General features: G+C 36.3%; 2 protein-coding genes and 1 long non-coding RNA gene across 5 annotated transcripts; 1 reads left to right on the forward strand and 2 right to left on the reverse strand.

The window, feature by feature from the left end:
• Positions 1 to 153: 153 nt before the first annotated feature.
• Positions 154 to 8,515, reverse strand: LOC111792848 (arginine--tRNA ligase, chloroplastic/mitochondrial-like). Of its 3 annotated transcripts, none has more exons than XM_023674448.1 (18): positions 8,292 to 8,515; positions 7,901 to 7,974; positions 7,654 to 7,790; positions 7,497 to 7,572; positions 7,275 to 7,376; positions 6,943 to 7,158; positions 6,425 to 6,505; positions 6,063 to 6,146; positions 5,008 to 5,112; positions 4,418 to 4,596; positions 4,050 to 4,134; positions 2,956 to 3,142; positions 2,691 to 2,760; positions 1,708 to 1,777; positions 1,476 to 1,565; positions 1,301 to 1,369; positions 1,080 to 1,181; positions 154 to 711 (listed from the first exon to the last, which is right to left on the reverse strand). In XM_023674448.1, exons 1-18 carry the CDS (start codon positions 8,386 to 8,388, stop codon positions 601 to 603), a joined length of 1,935 nt encoding a protein of 644 aa, XP_023530216.1. In that variant the 5' UTR covers positions 8,389 to 8,515; the 3' UTR covers positions 154 to 600. The 3 variants fall into 3 exon arrangements, 2 of the variants coding, with proteins under 2 accessions (XP_023530216.1, XP_023530217.1); XM_023674449.1 differs by having other exon boundaries at positions 7,901 to 7,978; positions 8,292 to 8,432; XR_002814855.1 differs by having other exon boundaries at positions 166 to 711; positions 1,472 to 1,565.
• Positions 8,516 to 12,337: 3,822 nt separating this feature from the next.
• LOC111792573 (serine/threonine-protein kinase VPS15) lies at positions 12,338 to 21,822 on the forward strand. Its single transcript, XM_023674081.1, has 11 exons — positions 12,338 to 12,910; positions 13,453 to 13,575; positions 13,694 to 13,739; positions 13,829 to 13,989; positions 14,851 to 14,930; positions 15,253 to 15,358; positions 15,714 to 15,890; positions 15,967 to 19,104; positions 19,863 to 20,110; positions 20,211 to 20,310; positions 21,411 to 21,822. Exons 1-11 carry the CDS (start codon positions 12,638 to 12,640, stop codon positions 21,585 to 21,587), a joined length of 4,629 nt encoding a protein of 1,542 aa, XP_023529849.1. The 5' UTR covers positions 12,338 to 12,637; the 3' UTR covers positions 21,588 to 21,822.
• Positions 21,823 to 21,930: 108 nt separating this feature from the next.
• LOC111792574 lies at positions 21,931 to 22,851 on the reverse strand. The gene is made up of 2 exons (XR_002814819.1): positions 22,445 to 22,851; positions 21,931 to 22,293 (listed from the first exon to the last, which is right to left on the reverse strand). It is a non-coding gene; the product is annotated as an uncharacterized LOC111792574 (long non-coding RNA).
• Positions 22,852 to 23,125: the final 274 nt, after the last annotated feature.

The raw sequence follows: 23,125 nt of genomic DNA on the forward strand, positions 1-23,125 counted from the left end.
CTATCAAATCTGGAAAATTCACATTGGACAAAATAACAGCGTATAAAGATAATCCTAAAGATGAGTTATAAATCCTCCTATGTTGGATGAAAGTCACATATCAGCTAATTTAGAGAATGATCATGAGTTTATAATCAAATAATGCTATCAACATTGGTATAAGGATTTTTGGGGAAGCCCAACGCAAATCTATAAGAGTTTATGTTTAAAGTCGATAATATCATACCATTGTAGAGAGTCGTGTTCATCTAACACCCTCCACTCCTAAGAACACTTTTGATTTTGTTTATAACTGATTCTGAGCAACCTGATTCAATATCTTGGACACCGGGGGGAAGTGGTAAATGTGACGAGCCAATTAATGAAGCAAAATAAAGGGCCTTCACAGGGTCAATAGAAATATAAATTAAAGGCCAAAGCTTTATAAGCTTAAACCAAACTAAAACACTACAATGTTCTGTATGGATCTTTGTTTTTCTTCTTTCCTCGCTCAGGCGCAACTCTAATAATGTCGGAAAAGATAGCAGAGATGGATAGTGAAGTGACGGAAATCAAAACAGTCTTCTGAAAGGGGATCTGCAAATTGTGCTTTTTAGAGGGTTATATTTTGTAAACAGGTACAATTCCGAGAAGATGGAAGCATTTCCTCATCACAGTGCCTGTGGCTTCACAGAGCAGGAGCCTGCTGGTTTCTTCAGCTGACCCAACGACCTGACAAATATCAGACCATCAAACATTGATGAAGTTTTAACTTTTTGCGAGAAAACGTCGGTGGCATTTAGAATGCATTTATGTCGAGGTAGTACAAATTTAGTGAGCTTTTTCCAGCTCATTCCGTAGGATGGGAAAAGATCAAAAACGCCTTGATGCAAATGGCACAAACAAGCAAAATGATTAAGAAAGGGAGCTTTACATTCTAGGTTATTAAAGGTAACTAAGTTGATAACCAAGGCATAATTAGCTGCCACGAGCTATCAATCGACAAGAGCTAATGATTTAGAAATTATCCGACATGAATTAGTGGGATAATGATATTATGCATAAAGAATGAGATAATGGTCTCAAAAAGTCGGCTATACCTGGCAATTGGAATAGAATTTTTTCGTAAATATTTCGGATAAGTTGTACAGGTATTCACATAACACATTCGGCAACAGATTGGTGCATGCTTCCTCCACAACCTAGTGTAGAGAAAATGGAAAAGTAATTATCACGCGATAACTTGTATCAAATATAAAATGGTTCGAGTCAGACGCAAAGCCACAGTTACTCAGGTCAATCAAATGTATGTTTTCTTTACCTCGGCAAATTGTAACAAATGAAGCCCCAATACACGCTCGTCCTCGTGCTCCAACACAATTGTTCCCGTCTATCAAATAACGGTAGACTTAATTTAGAAATAAACGCAAAAGTGCTGCTCCAGTCCAACTAAAGTCTTGAGAAGAAAATGTTCTGGAATTTGGAAGAAAACTTACTTTTTTCAACTCCTCTATATTTTTACCAGATTTTCTGATGATTGAACAGATACGAGCATGGGCATACAGCAAATACACAGCAGTGTTGCCCTAGTCAGCACAAAATTTGGGCGTGTAAGTAGAGTGGACGATGGACCTTTTTTTTTTTCAGAGGCAGTAAGCTACATTTAGCTTGTTGACTTGACTTTCGGTAAATTATAAGCTATGCCTAGAACCAGTTGAGGAAGTGTACCTTATCATTGAGCATCTGATCAAAATTGAACGTATAGTTCGTCAACCTGTTGTTCTTAAGGTCAGCATATCTGCCAAAACAATTTGAGAACTAAAGTATTAATAAAAGATTCTGGACATTTGCACAGCGAAGCAAGAAGCAAGACTAAGTTGTAAATGATAAAAATACTTAGTGACAAGAGGACACATGAAAGAAGGCACAGACAAAGAGGCCTAGACTGAGCCCACATGGTGGGAGATTATGAACAGCTTTCAGTTAAAAACAAATGGAAGATGCCAAATATACATAAAGTCATAATCTCTCCCATAGCCCCCGAACAATCCCCAAAATTCCTCTCATTCCTAACTAACGATAATCCCACAAAATGGTAAATACAGGAACAACAGACATCAGTCAAACTGTTGGAGACTTATTACAATAATACTAGAATCATTCTTCTAGTTCAGACAAAAGCCACAATTTTCTTCCTAAAACTGAATCATCGGAATAAGGTTTCAGGCATTTCATAATTTAAATTCATAAATTAGAAGATCCTATGCAGTGTTAACCAGCATAGATTCATTGTTCATAATGGGTCCAGCCGTTCAGGTAGCAGCATCAAGTGAATTAGACTAAATTGTCAGTAGCCACTCAGTTCCAACCTTTCAGGCAACATGGGAAGATTGTGAATCCTAACATACTGCAGTCTAAATAAAATCCAAACTTTACGATAATGATCGAGAAGATTAGCTATGATCCCCGATTATATATCAGCAACACAATAACAGTCTATCACTAGACATACAGTACAGCATCCTTAAAAACCTATGTACGCCTAATGTGCTAGATATACTAATACTCAACAGATACAGAGATAAATTTGTTATGTTATGATGAAAATCATTTACAGGGGTACCAATTAATAGTACTGAAAGGCACATCGAGGATAACTTATAGGATTCAGGCATAAAAAGGTACGGCCAACAATGAAAATGGTAACCTACTTAACAGCACCATAACCAACAGCTTCAGCAATTTGTTCAAGATCTTCCTCAGACCATTCTGCAGCTTTCTCTAAAGAAGGTTAACAAAAATCAATTACACAGTAAAACATGTGGAAGGTTGACCACAAAAAGTTTCAAAAAAAAGAAAATGAACACGTTGGCCTTCACTAAATTTTACAACGTAAAGCAGGAAGCTGCACTTTTTTTAAAAAAAAAAAAAAAAAAAAAATAAAACAGAGTTCTTAATAGTCATTATTATTATTACCCCTTTCAAGAAGTGCAGTTTTACTGCGGCTCTTGGCTTCATCAAGCAAATCAACTAAACGAACCACTTCGGTATTTCGAGTTCGAAAACGCTTGCCATCTTCACCAAGAACCAACCCAAAACCGACATGGGTTGTTTTGGGATGCTTGTTATCATCAAGTGGAAGCCAACCAGCACGTTTACAAGCCTGAAACAAATAGCCATAATAACTTCCAATTTAAGCATCCACTTCATCAATTTAAGACAATAACCAATTCATTAAATAATTGTTTGCAACAGTTTGCTGGATAAGTGACGACCAGGTCTACAGTAATTAATAATCATATAATATGTACAAACAAAAGAGAGGAGATGTAACGCCAGTGTTTTAAAAGGTGCGCCTATGCACAAGTTGCATGTGAAGCACCTTGCCTATGGTAGGAAGGCGCACTCTAGCTTGCCTCCAGGGTTCAAAGTAAAACGATGGGTTTAGGTTAGTTATTATTAAGAAATTATGAAAACCCTAAAGGGAATGGCTTCTGCGTTTAAAGTTTTATGTTTATTATTATTTTTTCGTCCCTTCCCCTTCTTGTTCGGATAATGATGATGATATAAATGCATTAGTTTGTGGTTTTTGTTCAAAAGTAACAAATTAGGAGTTTATAGAATAAAGCAACACCTTGGTAGTGGTTATAGATGCGCAACGACACATAGAAAATGACTGGATCATGTGAAGGAAGAAATTAAAGCATACATGTCCAAGAATACTTGAACCTATGTTAAAAGACTAATACTCGAATCTTATTTATCTTTTATATATTTTTCTTGGTTAAAACTTCATTTCTTCCCATGAAAGCTTTTTATTGTGTATATACACTTATATAGTGCCCCTTACAAAAAAAGCTTTTTTTGTGGTGCCTAAGCCCCAGAGGTTCATGGCACCTTAGTGCACCTTGAGCGTTTAAAAACATTGCGCAAGCCAGCAACAGATCCATCAAATAATTACTAACTACAGTTCAGAGGGCCAGCCACCAAGTCCAATAACCATATATGCAAGGAACATGAACGGATAAAAGAAAATCATTGTCAGAACAGGAATTGCTCCAGACACATACCCGGAAAACCATGTCAAAGTGCTGCTGCTGCCCCACATCAGTGACATATATAATCCATTCAGCTTTCTCTTCATTAAGGCGATACCTGTTTGGTGCAAGCAAAAATGACCAATTAGAATGTCTAAGGTCCACAAAATTTTGAAACTCATGCAGTCAGAGGGAATCCAAACATGCACAAAATTGGTAGATCATTATTTGGAGATAATATTTGATAGGTCATAATTAATCATACTGATGATGAATGTCAACTTCGAAGCTTTCTTCTTTTTTTTTTTTTTTTTTTTTTTTTTTTTTTNTCAACTTTCAAGTTATTCATAACCTGTGACAATAGTTCCATTAAAAATATGGTAGGATAGAGAAAAACTGACCAGATGGCCGTAAGATCAGTTGAAGCATAATTGAAACCACCGTCACTCTTGACAACAATTAGAGGTATATTTATTCCATCAAGAAAGATTACACGAGCACCCTGGCTTTCCTCCACTAAGCCCTTATCAGTCAATTCTTTTATGGCATTAGGAATGTACGGGTTGTAAAAGCTCTCTCCCTGATAGAGATGGAAAGATCTTAACCAAATGAGAACTGAGAATAAGCTGTTGACAGTACTTCAGATCAATGTTAAAATCAGAAGGGTGAACTCATGACGCTGCAAGTAAATATCCCCGCAAATCAGATGATGATCAATAGGACGGAAGAACTTCAACATGTTGAAGATGAGGACGCTGTTTGATAGTGGGATGCATGCCATTAACCACAAATTAACTATTCCAACTAATAAATCAAATGCCAGAAAAACAATCTAACTTGGGTCTGACGTTTGAAAGGAAGAATTGCCCAATCCCAACACAAACAAGTAGAGAATAGACACGAGAAAAAACAAGCAGAAACGAGTAAAATGTTGTATTTGGAAAGAGAAGCAAGTATTTAATATAATATATAAAGGAAAGCCAAAACGTACCTTCTCCTCTAATTCAACTCCAAGGCGTTCATATACCCTGTTAAATTCATTCCTGCTGATTTCACATATTTGTGCCCAAGCCTTTCGATATTTAGCTTCCCCACCCTGTAAAACAAAAATTAAGCTCACTTCAACAGAAATTAGATCTGAGAAACTTCCAAATAGTTGCGATGTCCCTATCATGCTCCGCCATGGAATCTATAATAAACCATAAACAAGCTGCAAAAGACTAAATAAAGTCTTTGAGTAAAAACTCCTCGGCCTCTTGGCTGACATCAAGTGGAGTCCACTTGTAGCTCACTTTCAACCTATAAACTCAAATTTTCAATTTTTAAACTTAGATACTTAAAATTAAATTTTGAATCTACTTGCAGATGCTAATAAAAACATGTTGCTAGAAAATTTAATTTCCATTCACAGGGCTGATTGGAACAAGTGGAATAAGTAAATGAGACTTTGGGGAATAAATTTAAATCCCATGGTGGCCAACTACTAAAGATATTAAATCGTACCAGTATTCTAACATAAGCTTGAGGTGCACATAAGCTTGTCGAACACTCGTAGATGAAATAATGGTAAAATAAATAAATAAAGCTCATTCTTGACTGTGGCTTCCTTAATATCTTTTATTGAGAAACCATGCTTTCATTGAGAACAAATGAAAGAAAACAAAGACAAAACGAAAGGTCCATAGGCATACAGAAAACCAAAAACAGAATTAAATGAAATTAAAAACAAAAAAGGAAAGAAAATCAAAGGAAAGGTTGTTGGGGGTTGGGGGTAAGGTAAGTTTAGCATTGCTCTATATNAGGTGTTGAACTTCTTTTTGTTACTTTATTATTTATTTTTCATATTCAAAACATTTTTTACTATGCAATACATGCCATCATGTAGACAAGTAGCAGAAAAAATATAACTAACTAGTGTAAATGAAAACTAAAAAAAAAGTTACAACACAGTTTTTTTGCTCGAAACTCAAGGGTCCAAAGTACAAAATTAGCATAGAATAAGGGAGTGAAGAATTTATATTTATTAGCCACCACAGTAAAAATCACCTGAAGAAGAACCACTGCCTGTTGTGCTCTCTCCTTAAACACAGGATCACTGTCAAATCTCTGCTTTGACGCCTTATAGAATGTCTAATTAATCAAAATTCCAAAACAGTTTGTCAGTCCTACTTGATATGACAGATAGACTAAGCTCTCCATATCCATTTATGGCATTTATTGAAAGTAAGAATTCATGAAACACATTTTATCACGTAAAGAGTTTAGTTTCCTTTCTTTAACAGTAGACAGTCCATAATGTAAGATCAAAAGTATTGAACTTCTTAACCTTGTTGAAGAAATTTTTGACAGTATACTATAAAAGGTAAACATGCTAAAAACCAAAGGAGATTCTGAAATGTCTCTCCTACCTGCAGATCTCCAATAGCTGTTTCAGTAACTTCTTCCCAGTTCGGAAATCTTTCAAAAAGGAATTCAATCAACATACCAAACTGCAAACAAGAAGCAAAGGATGAATATCGGACGATACATTCATCTTCGGTAGAAGCTGTTTATTATCCAAAGAGTAAAACCCCAGGCCAAAATCAATTTTGCAAATACTTAGAAACTTTATTGGCACCTAAAAAAGTTCGAAGCCAATTGAAAGGCCGGAATTAGTGTGTAATATTGGCAGCGTTTTCTACATTTTCAAAACTAAGACTGCCTATTTTGAAGGTAGACTGGACATGGCAGAAAAGGACTGCGGCAAAATCAGCCAACCAGTAATAAATTCAGTTTTCATGTACATTTTCAAAGAGTAACAATTTAGGCAGTCCATGAAAAGGGAAAAAAAAAACACTTTTCTATTACAACGCAAGACACCATGAAAAAAATACTTAATCCTAGAATAAAGAAACTGTCTTAAGGCATGGCAAATACAAAGCTGTACCTGTGTTCCCCAATCACCAACATGGTTTCTTCGAAGAACGTCAACATTTGAAAATTCAAGCATTCGGGCTAGAGTGTCTCCAATGATAGTAGATCTCAAATGGCCAACATGCATTTCTTTTGCTATATTAGGCGAGGAGAAATCAACTACTGCTCTTTTAATCGGAAGCCGAGGAGCCCAAGTTTCAATACCATCAATTAGCATTTTTTGTATGCTCTGTAACAGAAAATTCATAATAAGCATGCTTCAAACACATGTTAGATCTATTGATATTACTACCTTATACTTTACATGAGTTATTCCAACAACAAATTTCAGGAAAATGGCACTACCTTAGCAAGCCAATTCTTCGATATTACTACATTCACGAAACCAGGGCCTGCCACAGAACTTGATTCTATTATTTCAGATGGAGGAAGATTTTTCATGATGGCCTAGAAATCAAGAGAGAACTTATGTCAGAATCTCAATGATTAAAATAATTTTAGAAAAAAAATGACCCTAAACCTTCGTGAAAAAAAAAAAAGAATTATAGAGAAGCACACTGTAAATACCTGTCCAACGGAAGGGGGGCCCTTAAACTGACTTCCTTTTGCTTTAATTTTAGACCAAAGGCCCATCGCATTATTGCTTAGCCAAATAAGAAACCTCAACTTAGCAACAGTAATCTAATCTACTCCAGCTTTAACTATAATATTTCGCATAACATACCACTGATAGTCGCCAAATTTTCCAGCACAAGCAGCCACCAAAGGCTCAACATCCGTCTCCTCGGGGACCGTCGCTCTGAGGGACACCTCGAATATTTTAGCTAATTGTCGCTTGATATTGCCGACGTTTTCTTCCTCCTGTGCCAGAACGCCGACATTTAGCCTCGGAAACAACTCATGAACTCAAACGAAAGCGTTCTAACAGAAGTGGAATAAACTAAAGAGCAAAATACTCCATAAAAACTTACAGTTGCCATTGTAGATATCGATTGTGCCGTCTTCGTAGCAGAAATAAGTCGCCTAGATGCCGCCCGGAGAAAGTCTGTCTAGTTTCAGATGGAGAATAAGAATTACTATGAGTACGAAAACAAAACACGTTGGACTAGAAATTTAACTTGCAAACCATCATCATACACGCAAATTAATCACAGCGAAGACAACAAACAAGTTGACCATCAAAAACAGCGCAAAACCGCGGTACACTCGGAGCATTTTGCAAGCCCCCACCCAACCATTTTCTTCTTCTTTCAGAGTTAGGAATCAAACAGAAAGCGAAAACAAATAAAATAAAATAAACTAAAAGTACTGGAACTAACAAGTTCCATAAGCAATGATAGAGGTGGAAATCTCAGAGCTTACCAGCAGCAGGAATGGAAGAGGGGGAAGAAATGGGAGGGAATCGATTGAAAGCGAGCAATGGAGAAGGCGAAGCCGGCGCGAGTAACAGAGCTAACATTGTTTTTTAATGCATATATATTCTTTCTCCTCATACGATATCCCGCTTTTCCACTCCGCCACTCTTTGATCCTCTCTGTTTCTCTCTCTGCATTTTAGGGCTTACAGACTTTCTCCTTCCTTTTTTTCTTTTTCTTTTAATTTTATTATTGTTATTTTTTAAAAATCCATTTGTACGATGGAGCAGCTTGGGTTCCATGGCTCAATCCCAGTTGAACAATTTGTTAGTTGACGGGAGGCGGACTTGCCAAGATATTTCTTTTTTTTAACAATTAATTAAAATTAAATTTATATAACATCGAGCACAGTTGGTTTAGTTTTCACACCCTTAGAGGAAGGTTTTGTTCCCTTTTCTAATCAATTAAGATCTCACAATCCACCTCCTTATCAGTTTGTCCTCACTACCTTATCAGTTTGTCCTCACTACTCAATGCTTGACTCTGATGGTTAGCAAATATGGTTCGTTTTAACCCATTACATATTGTAGCACCACGATTTTAAAACGATCTACTAGAGAGCTATTTTTGTATCATTTCATCTTCCTTTCTAGTCAATATGAAATCTCATAATTATATAATATTTGAGTGACTCAATTTTTTTTACATAATATATTTCTATTTTTTTTTATACAATATTTTAATTTATTAAATATTTTTTTTTATAACTAATTAACACGTTGAATATTGTTTAAATAGTTTTGGACCAGAATAACAAGTTACTTAACTAAAAAGAAACCATGAGTAAAACCAATGTATTAATTTAACTAAAAATAAAATATGGTATCTCATTTTTTAAATTAAAACTAATCAAATGATTTAAGGAATATCTATGCAGCAAAATTGTTTTTAAAAATAGTTTTGGATGCTTTATTCCATCTTTGATTATATAAAAAAAAATATATATATATTTTTGTTTCCATAGATTTAGAAACTTTAGAACATATAACATTTTTCTGCCAATATAAAATATGTATAACATAAGATAATATAAATTATATAGTGTCAATAAAATAATAATTATAAAAAGTTTACATATAAAACATGTTTAATTATTAATGGGTAACGTTAATAGTCCATATTACAAACGTTGATATAGTTTAAAAACATAAAGCATATTTAAATAATAGTTTAATTTGGGATATAGTTTATAAATCTATTAGAAAATACAGTTGAATAAAAAATTATTTAGCAAGATACATAAAAAAATACACATTTATTAAGTTTTAACGCTTAAAAAGTAGGTGCTGGTGTAAAGTTTGATTTTCTTTATAATTTTAAAATTAAAACCATTATTTTTCTAAAAAGGAATTTATTAAATAGCATTTAATTAACCTACCTACTCAAAATTTCATCCATGGCTGTAGTAAAATAATAACTAAGGACACGTACTCAAATAAATAAATAAGGGCTCTTTAAAATAATGCTTGTAAATTAAAAAATAAGAATAGACCAAAATATATTTTTTAAAAACTAAAATATCTCTTTATCTAACACGTACCTTAAAAGATAAAGTAAATGTTAAGGGCTAAGATCGTACTTTCGCGCATAAAATTTATCCGGTCCTACAATTGTAGCATACGCTTGAAAGCAGAGGAGTATCTCCACCGTAAACCCTGGCGTTCTTATCCGCTTGAAATCGCCAAATCATCAAATCAAACCGCAAAAGGAATGCCCACAGATCGACGATGATCTCAGATTAGGTCCCTCGCCTTTATATAAAAAGGATAGTTCAGTCCAATTCTCACTCGGACGTTGAGAGAGACGAACCGACGAATTTCGAGAACGAGATGAAGAAGCCAGAGAAGAGCCTGAAGCCAAGCGGTAAATCCGATGTGCGGAAGGATCGGAAATCGGCGACGGGAATGAGCGGATCGCCGAAGAAAGGAGGCCATGGCGGCAAGTTTACTTGGGCGGGAGATGGTTACTCGCCGGCTGAGATCAGCTTCAGGGCTGAAGATATGGACGTGAAGGACCCTAACTTTGAAGATCCGGAAGAGGCAGTGGCGGTGGCGGTTTGACTACGACGATAACGTGTTAGATCATCTCGAGGCTGAGATCTGTAAATATTTGTCATGGACGGTAATCCGTGGTTTTCCATTTCAATAAAATCACGCTTCCTTTGTACAGTTCTCTTGTTATTTCAAGATTTCAATGTCGATCTTTGTTTCTTTTATGGCTGGATCATATCCGAGGGGGAAAACTGAAAAACATAGGGAAAATGTATGTGCGTACCCCAGAAATCTGAAAATAGACTTTCGTATTTGCTTTCACGATTACTAATTGATGGCTCTGGTAATGTTTTTCGTTTTACTTGTGTCGGTTTGTTTCGATCTCTGATTTGCTGTGTGACTGAAAATTTGTTATGGTTGTTATAACTCGGTAGGAACGGAAGAAAGAAACGCGTTGCGTGTGAGTTAGGCAGTGGAGATCCGTGTTAAGCTTGGCGACAATGAGTTTCGTTTATAATATGCACTGATTTCTTAGGGGCTTTTTCTGGGTCAAAACGATTTTATGCTTCGGGATCACGGTTACAGAAATAGATTTTTTTTGGGAGGCTAGAATGCTATTTTCTATCTCAAGGTTGAATTTCATCTTACTTTCGGCTGTTAAATTTAGCATTTTTACTTCTAATAATGCTTAAAATGGAAGTGTTAATGAGTTAATAATAATTTGATAATTTTAATGTATTAAATAATAATTTGATAATTTTAATGTATTAAATAATAATTTGATAATTTTAAATTAAATTTACCTTTATGTTTTAACATTGTTTCGAACATTAAATTTTTGCTAACACCCTGCAAGTTTCGAACGTTAAATTTTTGCAGTATATATATTATGAACTCTAATAATACAAAATTAATTAATTAAATATTTTTTTAATTCCTTAGTTATAAGTCATTCTAGACTTCTCAATCAAATTGTATTTATTAATATAATTATTACATAAAAGTTGATTTGATAATTACCTATAGATCAAATGTCTATTTTACCCCTATAATTACCGGGCATAATACTATTCCTCTAAAGTTGATCTTATTGTTCAACTATCAAACTCATCTAATATTATAAATAAATAAATAGACGAAAGACTAGACTTATTAAAGGTGGCAAAAGTCTCAAAGTCACTATTAACCTATACAAGCTTTCATATACAGCATAGATTCATAATTTGGATCAAGATTGTCCGTGGTATTGTTTAATACCTCGAGGCAATAGCAACCAACGACAGTAGCGGTGGTCGACAAGGACCGATGGACATCGACAGGTTGTGGTGGTGGTAGAAGAAGGGACAAGACGAAGAAGATGAAGTGGGAAGAAGGAATGAAATAAAAAATAAATATTAACGTTAATTTAATATAAATTTTTTTGTTTTAAAGTTGGTAGAAAAATGTCACCAGACCAACTTTTACCTTGAAACTAGTGGGTAAATAAAAAAAGAAAAAGAAATTACCAATGAGAGTTAGATTTGGGATATTTTTTTTAACATTTAGGGTAAAAATTAATTTGAAAGTTGATAGTTAATTTATTTATTTCAGAGTATTTGATTCGTGATTATCCAAAACACGTCTGCCATTCTATTTACGGAACTAAGAAGAACCGGATAAGTTGGCAGTCTGATAGCCGGTCCGGTTGGGTCCGGGAGATAACTCGAGAAACAGGGGAAAAGAAACCGGCCAAGTAAAATAACCAACAACTTTTGTCCTATTATTAAGAATCATAAATTTGAATTTGTTTTTGTTTTTAACTTAAAATAAAACAAACTTATGATACGCAAGATAAAGAAATATAAAATTAAATATTCATTAAAAGAAACTGCAAATTAAACTTTGTTCTTAATTTTTTAATTTAATTTCGAGGTTTCAAAAACCTTTTTAATTCACAAGTATAAAAATGATTTAAAATATTCACTGAATTAAAATTTACTGATAATTGAACCGTGGATTTTGTTATTTATTTTTCCCGAAGGATATTGGGATTTGAGGGAAAAAAAGAAAAATAGTGAACCCGATGTGGCACCTCTTGAGTGCAGATGGGGAAATCCCCGGCCAATATTTGCGGCAGCCAAGAACTCCGATCGATATGAAGCGCAATCACGCAAACGTATATTAACAAATTATTGGCAACGAGTTTCGTAGCGGTACGAAATCAGATTGATAGAGTGCACCGTCGTCTCATCTTCAGAGACTACGGAAGCACAGAAGCAAGCGATTCCGATGAAATATTCTGGAGAGATTTCGAGTCAATAGAATGGGCAACAAAATTGCACGAACAACCCAAGTCTCCGCCTCGGAGTATTACCTTCACGACCTTCCTTCAAGCTATAATCTGGTTCTGAAAGAGGTACTTGGGCGAGGCCGGTTCTTCAAGTCGATTCTCTGCAAGCACGACGAGGGCTTAGTCCTCGTCAAGGTGTACTTCAAACGAGGCGACTTCATCGATCTCAAAGAGTACGAGCGCCGTCTCTCTCAGATCAAAGAGATTTTCCGTGCCCTTCCCCACCCTCACGTTTGGCCGTTCCAGGTTTATTCAATACCCTACTTGTTACATTGTGATGGATTTGGAATTTACTTCCGTTGTTTGATTTTCCAGAACATTTGGGAAATGGATGGAATTTTCATGGTTGGGTTTTCGAGTTTTACTTGTTGTGATCGTGAAATTATCTGTTTTTGGCCTAATTAATATCGTCTTAGCTTATTTTGATAATGCTGCTGAGTTCAGCAAGGTATGCACAGTAGCTTGTCATTTGTAGGATTAGCATCGGAGAAAGAGTTTGTTGCTTTCTGTATGAATAAACGAGACATTATTGATGAAGATGTCAATACAAAACAGGCTCTTGAGGCACTTAGAGTGGGGATGAATGTTACCCACTATTTTGTTGTTGAGGGATGGTAAGTATTAGTGTCATCGTTTAAGATAGTGATACCAACGTAGCTGTTTGAGTCGAGGAGGCTGTGAAAAGATATAAGGTTATTCCGTACCTTAGCTGGGGTGGAGGGGGCTTGCTCATTAATCCTTACTGTTTTGATTCGTCTTATTATGCTCCAATGCGATGTTATCTGCAGTTTTGGCAAGAAACGGATAAGGCAGCCTATCTATTGAGGCAATACTTCTTCAACAATTTGCACGATCGTTTAAGTACCCGACCTTTCCTCAATCTTATCGAGAAGAAATGGTTGGCATTTCAGGTCATATTTTCTTTTATCAACATTTTTCCTTTGAATTGAAAATTTAGATTGCCTATGTTTTCTTTATCCAACAGCGTGCTTATTTCTCCTCATTCCTTTGTTTTCTTGTTGATTGTAGTTACTCCTTGCTGTCAAACAGAGCCATGAGAAAGGAATTTGTCATGGTTAGCTCTTGGTAGTGTGGAAGATTTGTGCTGTTTTCTTGATGCCACCGTAACTTGCTGGTTTATTTTCTTCTTTTGCATCTTTATAGGTGATATTAAGTGCGAGAATGTACTTGTTACTTCTTGGAATTGGCTCTACCTTGCTGATTTTGCGTCATTCAAACCTACTTACATTCCTTATGACGACCCCTCAGATTTTTCCTTCTTTTTTGATACTGGTGGAAGAAGGCTATGTTATCTAGCACCTGAGGTTTAGTTCTTTCCTGACTGTTTATTTTTCATCTTCTTCTTTTCAAAATCACTCTTATCCCATGAGCCAGCTAGAATAAGTATAACTACTAAAGTATGTAAAAAAGTAATGGTATTACTACAAGTAGAAAAAGGAAGAAAAGCAAGGAAAAGATGATGTGGATGAAATTAGAAAAGGTTCTCTACAAGTGTCTTTCAGATGTAACTTATTTAAATTTTAATTACATATTCGTCTACCTTCCATAGTCATGTTTTTGGAACACAGCATCCTTGAAGAAAGTGAAACAATGATATATTTTTCTATTCCATTGCTCAATTCTATTGTATTCTTGGTCTTCTTCGAGTTTCTTCAAAGGTTGGTGCATCATTCTGCCAATTTTGACGAGAAGTCGAAGTTAAAAGTATATGCCAGTCTGTTAAATATGTGGAAACTTAATGCTATGTACCATATTATCTTTTTCATACAGGATATGAAAGTTTCAGGACTTCAATTTTGTAAATCCTGGCATTTTCTGAATCCTTTTATCATCTGAGAAGTAGCTTTCTGATTTCCTATTTATGCAATGCATACTAATGAAGGGGTTCAATTTTCATGCCTTACATTCAAAGTTACAAATACCATTTATTTGTGTGATAAGAACACAATTCACTTGCAACGCTATCAGTAATTAGTGAAGTCTATTCTACCAAATTTTATATTATTTGAATAAATAATTTTGTCTTGTGCTTATTTTCTCTTTCTTGTTAGGTTCCCTTTGAATTAAAAATTCACATTATGAAACTTAAAGTTTTCCGCCTTGTAAATTCTTGTGGGCACTTCTTGCGTGGTTGTTTTCTTATACCTTTCATTGTCAACCTTCAGAGGTTTTATGAGCATGGAGGGGAGTTGCAGGATGCACATGATGCGCCTTTAAGGCCATCTATGGACATATTTGCTGTAGGGTGAGTGATCTTTAGTATTAACTCTTTATTCTATGGGCAGAATTTTTTTAGTAATTTTGAGTGCGTCAATGTATGGCATTTTCTATTTAGAGATGCATGGTTGAAAGCTATGAAGTGTAAAAATCAAAAGAGTAAAGGCATTACTGTGAATTCTCTTGTTAAACCGCATACAAGTCAATGAATGAATCTTCATTTTCTTTTGTTGCATAGTGTGAAAAAGGATGGACGTTTCTATCATTTTTTTTCCTTAATGGAAATCAACATGATCTTTGATTCTCTCCTCAGAAGGACTAAAGTGCTCCCACCTCCCAATATGTTTCAGGTGTGTAATTGCAGAGCTTTTTCTGGAGGGGCAACCATTATTTGAACTCTCTCAGCTTCTTGCTTATCGTAGAGGACAATACGATCCAAGCCAACTTCTTGAAAAGGTAGCTTTTTCATCACATATGTTCTATTTTACCAACCAGGGTCCGAACTTGTCATGTTGATGTATCTGTAATTTTCCAATATTAGCAAGATCTGTTCAGTTAGAGTCTAATCTGTATCTCATGCTTGTTATTTCCCTACTTATTGGAAGTTGAAATCCTTTCATTTTTCTTCTCTTTGGGTCAAAGTTTCAATGGATGTGACTTATTTTGCATGTTTATGATTAGATCTTAAGAGATGCTACAATGACTACCATGACATAAAAAATAAAAAAAAGCTTCCATGGTTGATACTTATTTTAGCCATGTCATTCTCCACAAGATTTCTTTCTTAATTTATAAAGTACCTGGTCTGCAGATCCCAGATTCTGGAATCCGCAAAATGATACTTCATATGATCCAGCTGGAACCGGAGTTGCGTCTTTCTGCTGAAAACTACCTGCAGGATTATGCTAATGTTGTGTTCCCCAACTATTTCTTGCCATTTCTGCATAACTTCTATTGCTGTTGGAATCCTCTTCACTCTGATACAAGGGTAATACTTTGACATACAGCATTTGAATATTTGGTTGCTAGTTATCTTTTATTACACATTCATCACTACCTTGCAGGTCGCATTGTGTCAGAAAGTTTTCCCCAAGATTCTTGAGCAAATGACAAGTTGTAGGTCAAGTGGGTTGACTGGTACTGAAAAAGGATCTCCCAAAATTACCATGAGTGGATTGCCACAATATATGAATACAAAACAGAATGAGCATCCGACAAAGAGAGAGAGCATAGAAAAAGGATTACCACGTGAACAATTTGAACTTCTTGGTGATGTTGATACTCTGTTCAAGGAAGTCAAACAGAATAATTATCATTCTAGTCCCGAACAGCTACTGGAGGAGGTAGCCACCAAAAATATTACGACCTGTGGAGATCAATCTCCTGGTGAGCTGTTTCAGAGCATCTCCAATGCATTCAGGAGAAATGACCACCCTTTTCTGAAGAAAATTACCATGAACAATTTGAGCTCATTGATGTCCAGCTATGATAGTCAATCTGATACATTTGGCCTGCCTTTCTTACCATTACCTGAAGAGAGCATGAGATGCGAAGGCATGGTTCTTATTGCCAGCCTGCTTTGTTCCTGCATACGCAATGTCAAGTTACCACACTTGAGGAGGGCAGCTATACTTTTGCTAAGGTCTTCTGCTTTGTACATTGATGATGAGGATCGCTTGCAACGTGTACTCCCTTATGTTATTGCCATGCTTTCGGATTCTGCAGCTATTGTTCGTTGTGCAGCATTGGAGACTTTATGTGATATTTTGCCTTTAGTACGAGATTTTCCTCCAAGTGATGCAAAAATTTTTCCGGAGTATATACTTCCGATGCTTTCAATGATTCCTGATGATCCAGAGGAAAGTGTGAGGATTTGTTATGCCAGCAATATTGCCAAGCTGGCACTGACTGCTTATGGATTTTTGATTCACTCTATAAGCTTGAGGGAAGCAGGTGTCCTTGATAAATTAAGCATTCCACAGAAGCCATCAGCTCTGAGCAGTGAGACACCTGGACAACTTGGGAAGCTGCACGGTGATGCCCAGCTTGCACAACTGAGAAAGTCTATTGCAGAGGTTGTTCAAGAGCTTGTTATGGGTCCAAAGCAAACTCCTAGCATCCGGAGAGCACTTCTAAAGGATATTGGTAATCTTTGCTGTTTTTTTGGCCAGAGACAGAGTAACGACTTTCTCTTACCTATCCTTCCTGCTTTTTTAAATGATCAAGATGAGCAACTGAGGGCAGTATTTTATGGGCAAATAGTGTACGTTTGCTTCTTTGTTGGTGAAAGGAGTGTGGAGGAATATCTTTTACCATATATTGAGCAATCCTTAAACGATACTGCAGAACCTGTCATTGTTAATGGATTGGATTGCTTGGCTATTTTGTGTAAAAGAGGTTTCTTGAGGAAGAGGATATTGCTTGAGATGATTGAGCATGCTTTTCCCTTATTATGTTATCCCAGTCAATGGGTAAGAAGGTCTGCTGCTACTTTTATTGCTGCTAGCAGTGAGAGGTTAGGTGCAGTTGATTCCTATGTATTTCTTGCTCCAGTTATACGGCCATTCCTCCGTAGACAACCAACATCTTTAGCTTCTGAGAAAGCCCTGCTTTGTTGCTTGAAGCCTCCAATCTCCCGAGAGATATACTATGAAGTTCTTGAAAATGCGAGGAGCTCAGATATGCTGGAAAGGCAAAGGAAGATATGGTACAACTCTTCACCTCAGTCCGTAAACTGGGAAAGTATAGATTTACTCAAGAAAGGAATGGGAGAGTTGAATTTAATGAAGAATTGGCCAATCAAACCACAAAGTTCTGATGGTAAAAACCCTGCTGATGGTCTATTTCTCCCGCCCGAGCTACCTGATGGTGATGATTCTGAAGAAAAGTTTAGAGGGATTAAAACTCCTGCATCCAATGTGTCGAGCAAAGCTGAAGTTAGTGATCCAGTATTCTCAGAGAAGTTACAACTCTCTGGCTTTATTTCACCACAAGTTAGTGGGATCAACAGTTTCATGCTTGATAAAACGTCAGAGGGCATTCCTCTGTACTCCTTCAGTTTGGACAAGCGGGAAACAGGATTTCATTCTGTGTCTTCTGATTCTCCATTAGAATTGAACTCTCTAGAATTTGATTCCTCATCCATACCTTGGATGGAGCCTGTAAATAAATCATTTAATATGGCTAGCTCAGCCCCAGCACCTAAACTTGTTTCAGGCTCCTTATGCGTTGGTAGTGGCTCTAAACAGTTCTACAGGGTGGTTCATGAGCCAGATGGCAGAGAAAATGATCAGACATCCTATATCAGTAGTAAATTTCAGGAGATTGGACCATCAAGTGCACTCAAAGGAAACTCTTCAGTGGTAGAAGATGTTCCCTCTACAAATGATTCGACATCATCACCATCTTTTACAAGAGCATCATCAGTTCCAGATTCAGGTTGGAGACCTCGTGGTGTGCTTGTTGCACACTTGCAAGAGCATCGCTCTGCTGTAAATGACATTGCTGTTTCAACCGATCACAATTTTTTTGTTACTGCATCTGAAGATTCCACTGTAAAGGTGTGGGATTCAAGAAAGCTGGAGAAAGACATCTCGTTTAGGTCAAGGCTAACTTATCATCTGGAGGGAAGTCGAGCACTTTGTGCTTCTATGCTCCGGGGGTCTGCTCAAGTTGTTGTCGGTTCTTGTGATGGTTTGATTCATATGTTTTCAGTTGATTATTACTCCAAAGGTTTTGGCAATGTTGCTGAAAAGTATTCAGGTATTGCTGATATTAAAAAGAAGGACATCAAAGAAGGTGCAATACTTAGTATGATGAACTACTCTACCGATACCAGTCAGATGGTTATGTATAGTACGCAGAATTGTGGAATACATTTGTGGGACACCAGAACAAATGTCAATGTTTTTACATTGAAATCAACTCCTGAGGAGGGTTATGTGTCATCGCTTTTGGCGGGCCCATGTGGAAATTGGTTTGTATCTGGGTCTTCTAGGGGTGTGCTGACACTTTGGGATCTTAGGTTCCTTGTACCTGTGAGCTCGTGGAAATATTCAGTTTTGTGCCCCATTGAAAGGATGTGCCTCTTTGTGCATCCTCCAAATACTTCTGTCGCTACTGCTGCAAGGCCCCTCATTTATGTTTCTGCTGGCTGTAATGAAGTTTCCCTCTGGAATGCAGAGAATTGGAGCTGTCATCAGGTGCACGTTTGTTTCTTTTATTCATTACATCTTATTGGCATTCTTCTTAAATTGTTATCCCTCAACCTTTTAAAAAAGGCAAAAAGAAGATATGATAATTGTTTTATTGTTGGATGGAATGTTAAACATGAGATTGTTATCGGAGTTTCTCATGTAGGTGCGGTCTATATACTATATATAAGATATGGTGTGTTGAAAGTAGTTTAATATGTCTAATTCTTGTGTTGAACGTGGATTCATTGTTTTGCCTGCTTTTCGTCAACTGATTTCTTTAATGTAGCCGATCTAGATAAAATGTGATTCATTGTGGTTATCAGTATTTATAAAGTTCTAAAATATATATGTTATGGCATTCAAATTTTGAAACTGCTATTTCGTGTCTTTTATTATATGAACTATAAATTACACACAGTAAATTTTAGTAATGAAATTGTAGAATGATTTATTATGCGTACTGAATCAAACATTAACACTAAATTGGTTCAAACAAGAAATGTTTACCCATCCCTTCTTAAATTCATTTTTAGCATTACATTTTCTTGGTTAAAATTTTCAATCTAGGTTGTACAGGTGATAACTTCTACTTTACACTGAAATTGAACAGATAATTGTGGATATCTTTACTACATTTTTATTCGATTGATGAGAAATTGATGTTTAATGATTAATGTTCAAGATCTTCAATAATTTGGTGGTAGAAATTGAATATTGCCTCATTTAACATAATATATATCTAAATTGTTCAACCATTCTGTTAGATACTGAGGGTGGCAAGTTATGACAACGAAACTGAAATGTCTGACCTGCCTTGGGCCCTGGCTAGACCGTCAAGTAAGGGAAATCCTGTGCAAGATCTAAGACGTAATGTTAATCCAAAGTACAAAGTTGATGAGTTGAATGAACCTCCCCCTCGGCTTCATGGTATTCGCTCATTGCTTCCTTTACCTGGAGGCGATTTGTTGACTGGAGGCACTGACTTGAGAATTCGTCGATGGGACCATTACAGGTTTTTGTTTTACTTCCTTTCTTACTCGGTTATGGAGAAGACTGGGTTCTTTACAATAAAGGGGAATCAGCTTTTTATTCACTCATTTTTGTTGTTGCAGTCCTAACAGAACTTACTGTGTCTGTGGACCAAACGTGAAGGGAATTGGAAGTGACGATTTCTATGAAACTAGATCTAGTTTCGGTGTGCAAGTTGTGCAGGTATTTTTGCTTTTCTTAGATTTTACCTGGAAATTTGTGGTGCGATGGTAGGTAGGTTATCAATATTAGATTATGCATTATCACGACTGGTGATACCTACAAATTTACGAGCGAAGAAGAAATTTCTCTTATTCAACCTCAGTACTGCCCTCAAAGTTGGGTGTTTAAATTGTTCGACGCTCTTGTAAAGATATTCCAATAGTGGATGATTTTATTTTATTTTCTTGAAAAGCACGTTCCATATTTCATTTTGCCTTCTGTCTCGTCATTTTATTTTCTTGTGTTTGTTCTGAGTTTCTATTACTTCTTGTATTAAATCAATTAAAGTTGTAATTAGGTGCAGAAGAATATTTGACATTTTGTGGAATTATTTTGAGCGAATGTGAGGATGCAAACTGCTAACTATTTTTCCAACGGCATAATAGTTTTTTGTTAATGTTTATCTGGTTATATTTGTAAGAAATTACCATTCATTTTTAGAAACCTGGCTTTGATTAGTGGTACAGGAATGGGTAAATCAGTAGACCGTGTTAAGGTTAACCTACACCAGTAGTGGAAAAACAGGCAAAGAGACGGAATAAAGGCAAAGGGGTGGGCAAGAAAGCAAGAATTCGTTACAAGAATAACCAGAAACCATGGGTGTAGTAGGGAGGGACGGAGGAATGTTGTTGAGGGGAGGGAGTTAATGAATTGGAAAGCAGCTTTTTGATGAGAAATCTTCGCACCTTCACTTCTCTTGTCGACTGGACTTATTAGAAATCCTAGATTTTGAGTTCTATCATAAACGTGATTGTAAGCTTATGTCTGCCCAATTGCTAGAAGATTGTTTATGGCTCATGGATGGAAGCGTCCAAGGGAAACGAGGGTTAATTTTTGAAGGTTTAGCAACATAGTTTTTATAGCCTTTGTAATCACTTGAAAAGCTATATGATTAACCACGTATAGAATTTCTCTGGCGATTGTCTTGATTTATATCAGGAGCTTGGAGCTCTATTTACTGCTATGTCCTCATGTTTTTAGGTGTTCTTTAACTACCTATAAACTTTTGTATGAAACTTATCATGCTTATGCTTAATTATTTTTGGTTTTCTGTCAAAAAGGAGACTAGGAGACGACCTCTATCAACAAACTTGACCACAAAGACTATTCTGACGGCTGCTGCAACAGATTCAGCTGGTTGCCATCGAGACTCCATTTCATCCTTGGCCTCCGTGAAGTTGAACCAGAGACTCCTATTATCAGGCAGTAGGGATGGAGCTATTAAAGTTTGGAAGTAAACGATCCAAGTAAACTCTACGATTTGCTGTACATACTTAGGCTGAATGCTAATTTTAATTGCGTATGTTCTTAGGCTAAAAAGATTAGTTGGTAGCAAGGTATATGAGTTATATATATTCTATCCCTCTGGCATATACTGAATCATAGACATTTTTCCTTTGTACAGCATCTGCAATGAAGCATAAAGAAAATGGCTTTATCAATTGTTTAGATTATAATTCTTCAGTATTGTTAGTGCATCGGGTATTGCCATTTTAAGAATTTCTGGAATTTCGAGCCGTTTACTACACAAAGTAATGCTGTGGCTAAAATTCTGTATAATTTCGAAGATTTATCCAAATATCAGGAAATCAAGAAGTTTGGTGCTGTTTGTTTTCTGTAATATTGAGGGTGGTAATTATCATGGTATACGAATTCATGTAAGCTCTACATTTAGGACTAATGAAGTATGCCTGTTAGCCCTAGCAACGCTCCATACTTGATGTTGTACAAACTGCCATGCATCTGCACTCTTGTTATGCTCTGCCTCTTCTATTTTAGTGTGCCGTAAATCCCAGGAAAGGATACCGATCCATAATCATATCATTCTGCCATTATCTGTCTGTTGTTTAAGTTCTCGTACCTTAGCAAAGCTTCTCTTCCACATTGGTAGCCAACCTTTGCTTTCTCATGACATCTCTCAAGTCCTCTGCATACTTGGTAATGCTTCAAAAAACCGAAGGAATTGAGTTTATTTTCTTTACCTTAGATTTACGTCTACCAAACCATGAATCATAGAGATTCTGTAATGAGTTTTCGGGATCAGGAACCTTGAGAATCAGATACAACAAGGTCGATATAGGAAGTACATTGATACCTATTTCTTTCTGAACCCCATAGTCCTCCAGCCGTCCATAGTTCACATACACAATGGCTCCGGTGAAGGCGCCGGATTTTCATTGCCATGGAATGTGGGTATAACTTCGTTCGCTACATTGGCGTAAGGATCGCCATCATAATTCTCTTGATGGAGGTTGAAGGCAATCGGTTCTTCAGGTGGCGGCGGTGGAAGCTCTGGTTTCTGGGTATGCAATTTCCGCTTCACTGGTTTTGGAGATTTGGGTTAGTTAGTGATTTGTCAGTGAGAGTCTCTGACCCATAATCTAAGTGAGAAGTTTGTGCTCTGTAATTATTATTGGGATGAAGAAGAAGAAGAAGAAGATAAAGGTAACGCTTCATCCATTGAAGAAGATGGAGGTGGTGGTTTGTCAAGGTGGAGAGTCTCCAAGTGGGGAATTATTTTGTTTTGTTTTGTTTTGTCATCCAACCCATCCTTTCATGATTCAGGCCAAGTTGATATACAGTAACATAACATTTTGGACAAATCTGATTTGGAGATTCTCTACACAAACATAAATTCAAACTACACAGTCAGTTTAAGTCACATGAGGGTTCAACTTTGAGGTTGTTAGTCAAAGTTTGATTATCTTTTAGTTCATATTTTACATTAATGGGAGAAAATAATTTTCCTTTCAAGTTGAAAATACCTTCTCATATT

The sequence above is a fragment of the Cucurbita pepo genome, chromosome LG04 (assembly GCF_002806865.2).
Source record: "Cucurbita pepo subsp. pepo cultivar mu-cu-16 chromosome LG04, ASM280686v2, whole genome shotgun sequence".
NCBI lineage: Eukaryota > Viridiplantae > Streptophyta > Magnoliopsida > Cucurbitales > Cucurbitaceae > Cucurbita > Cucurbita pepo.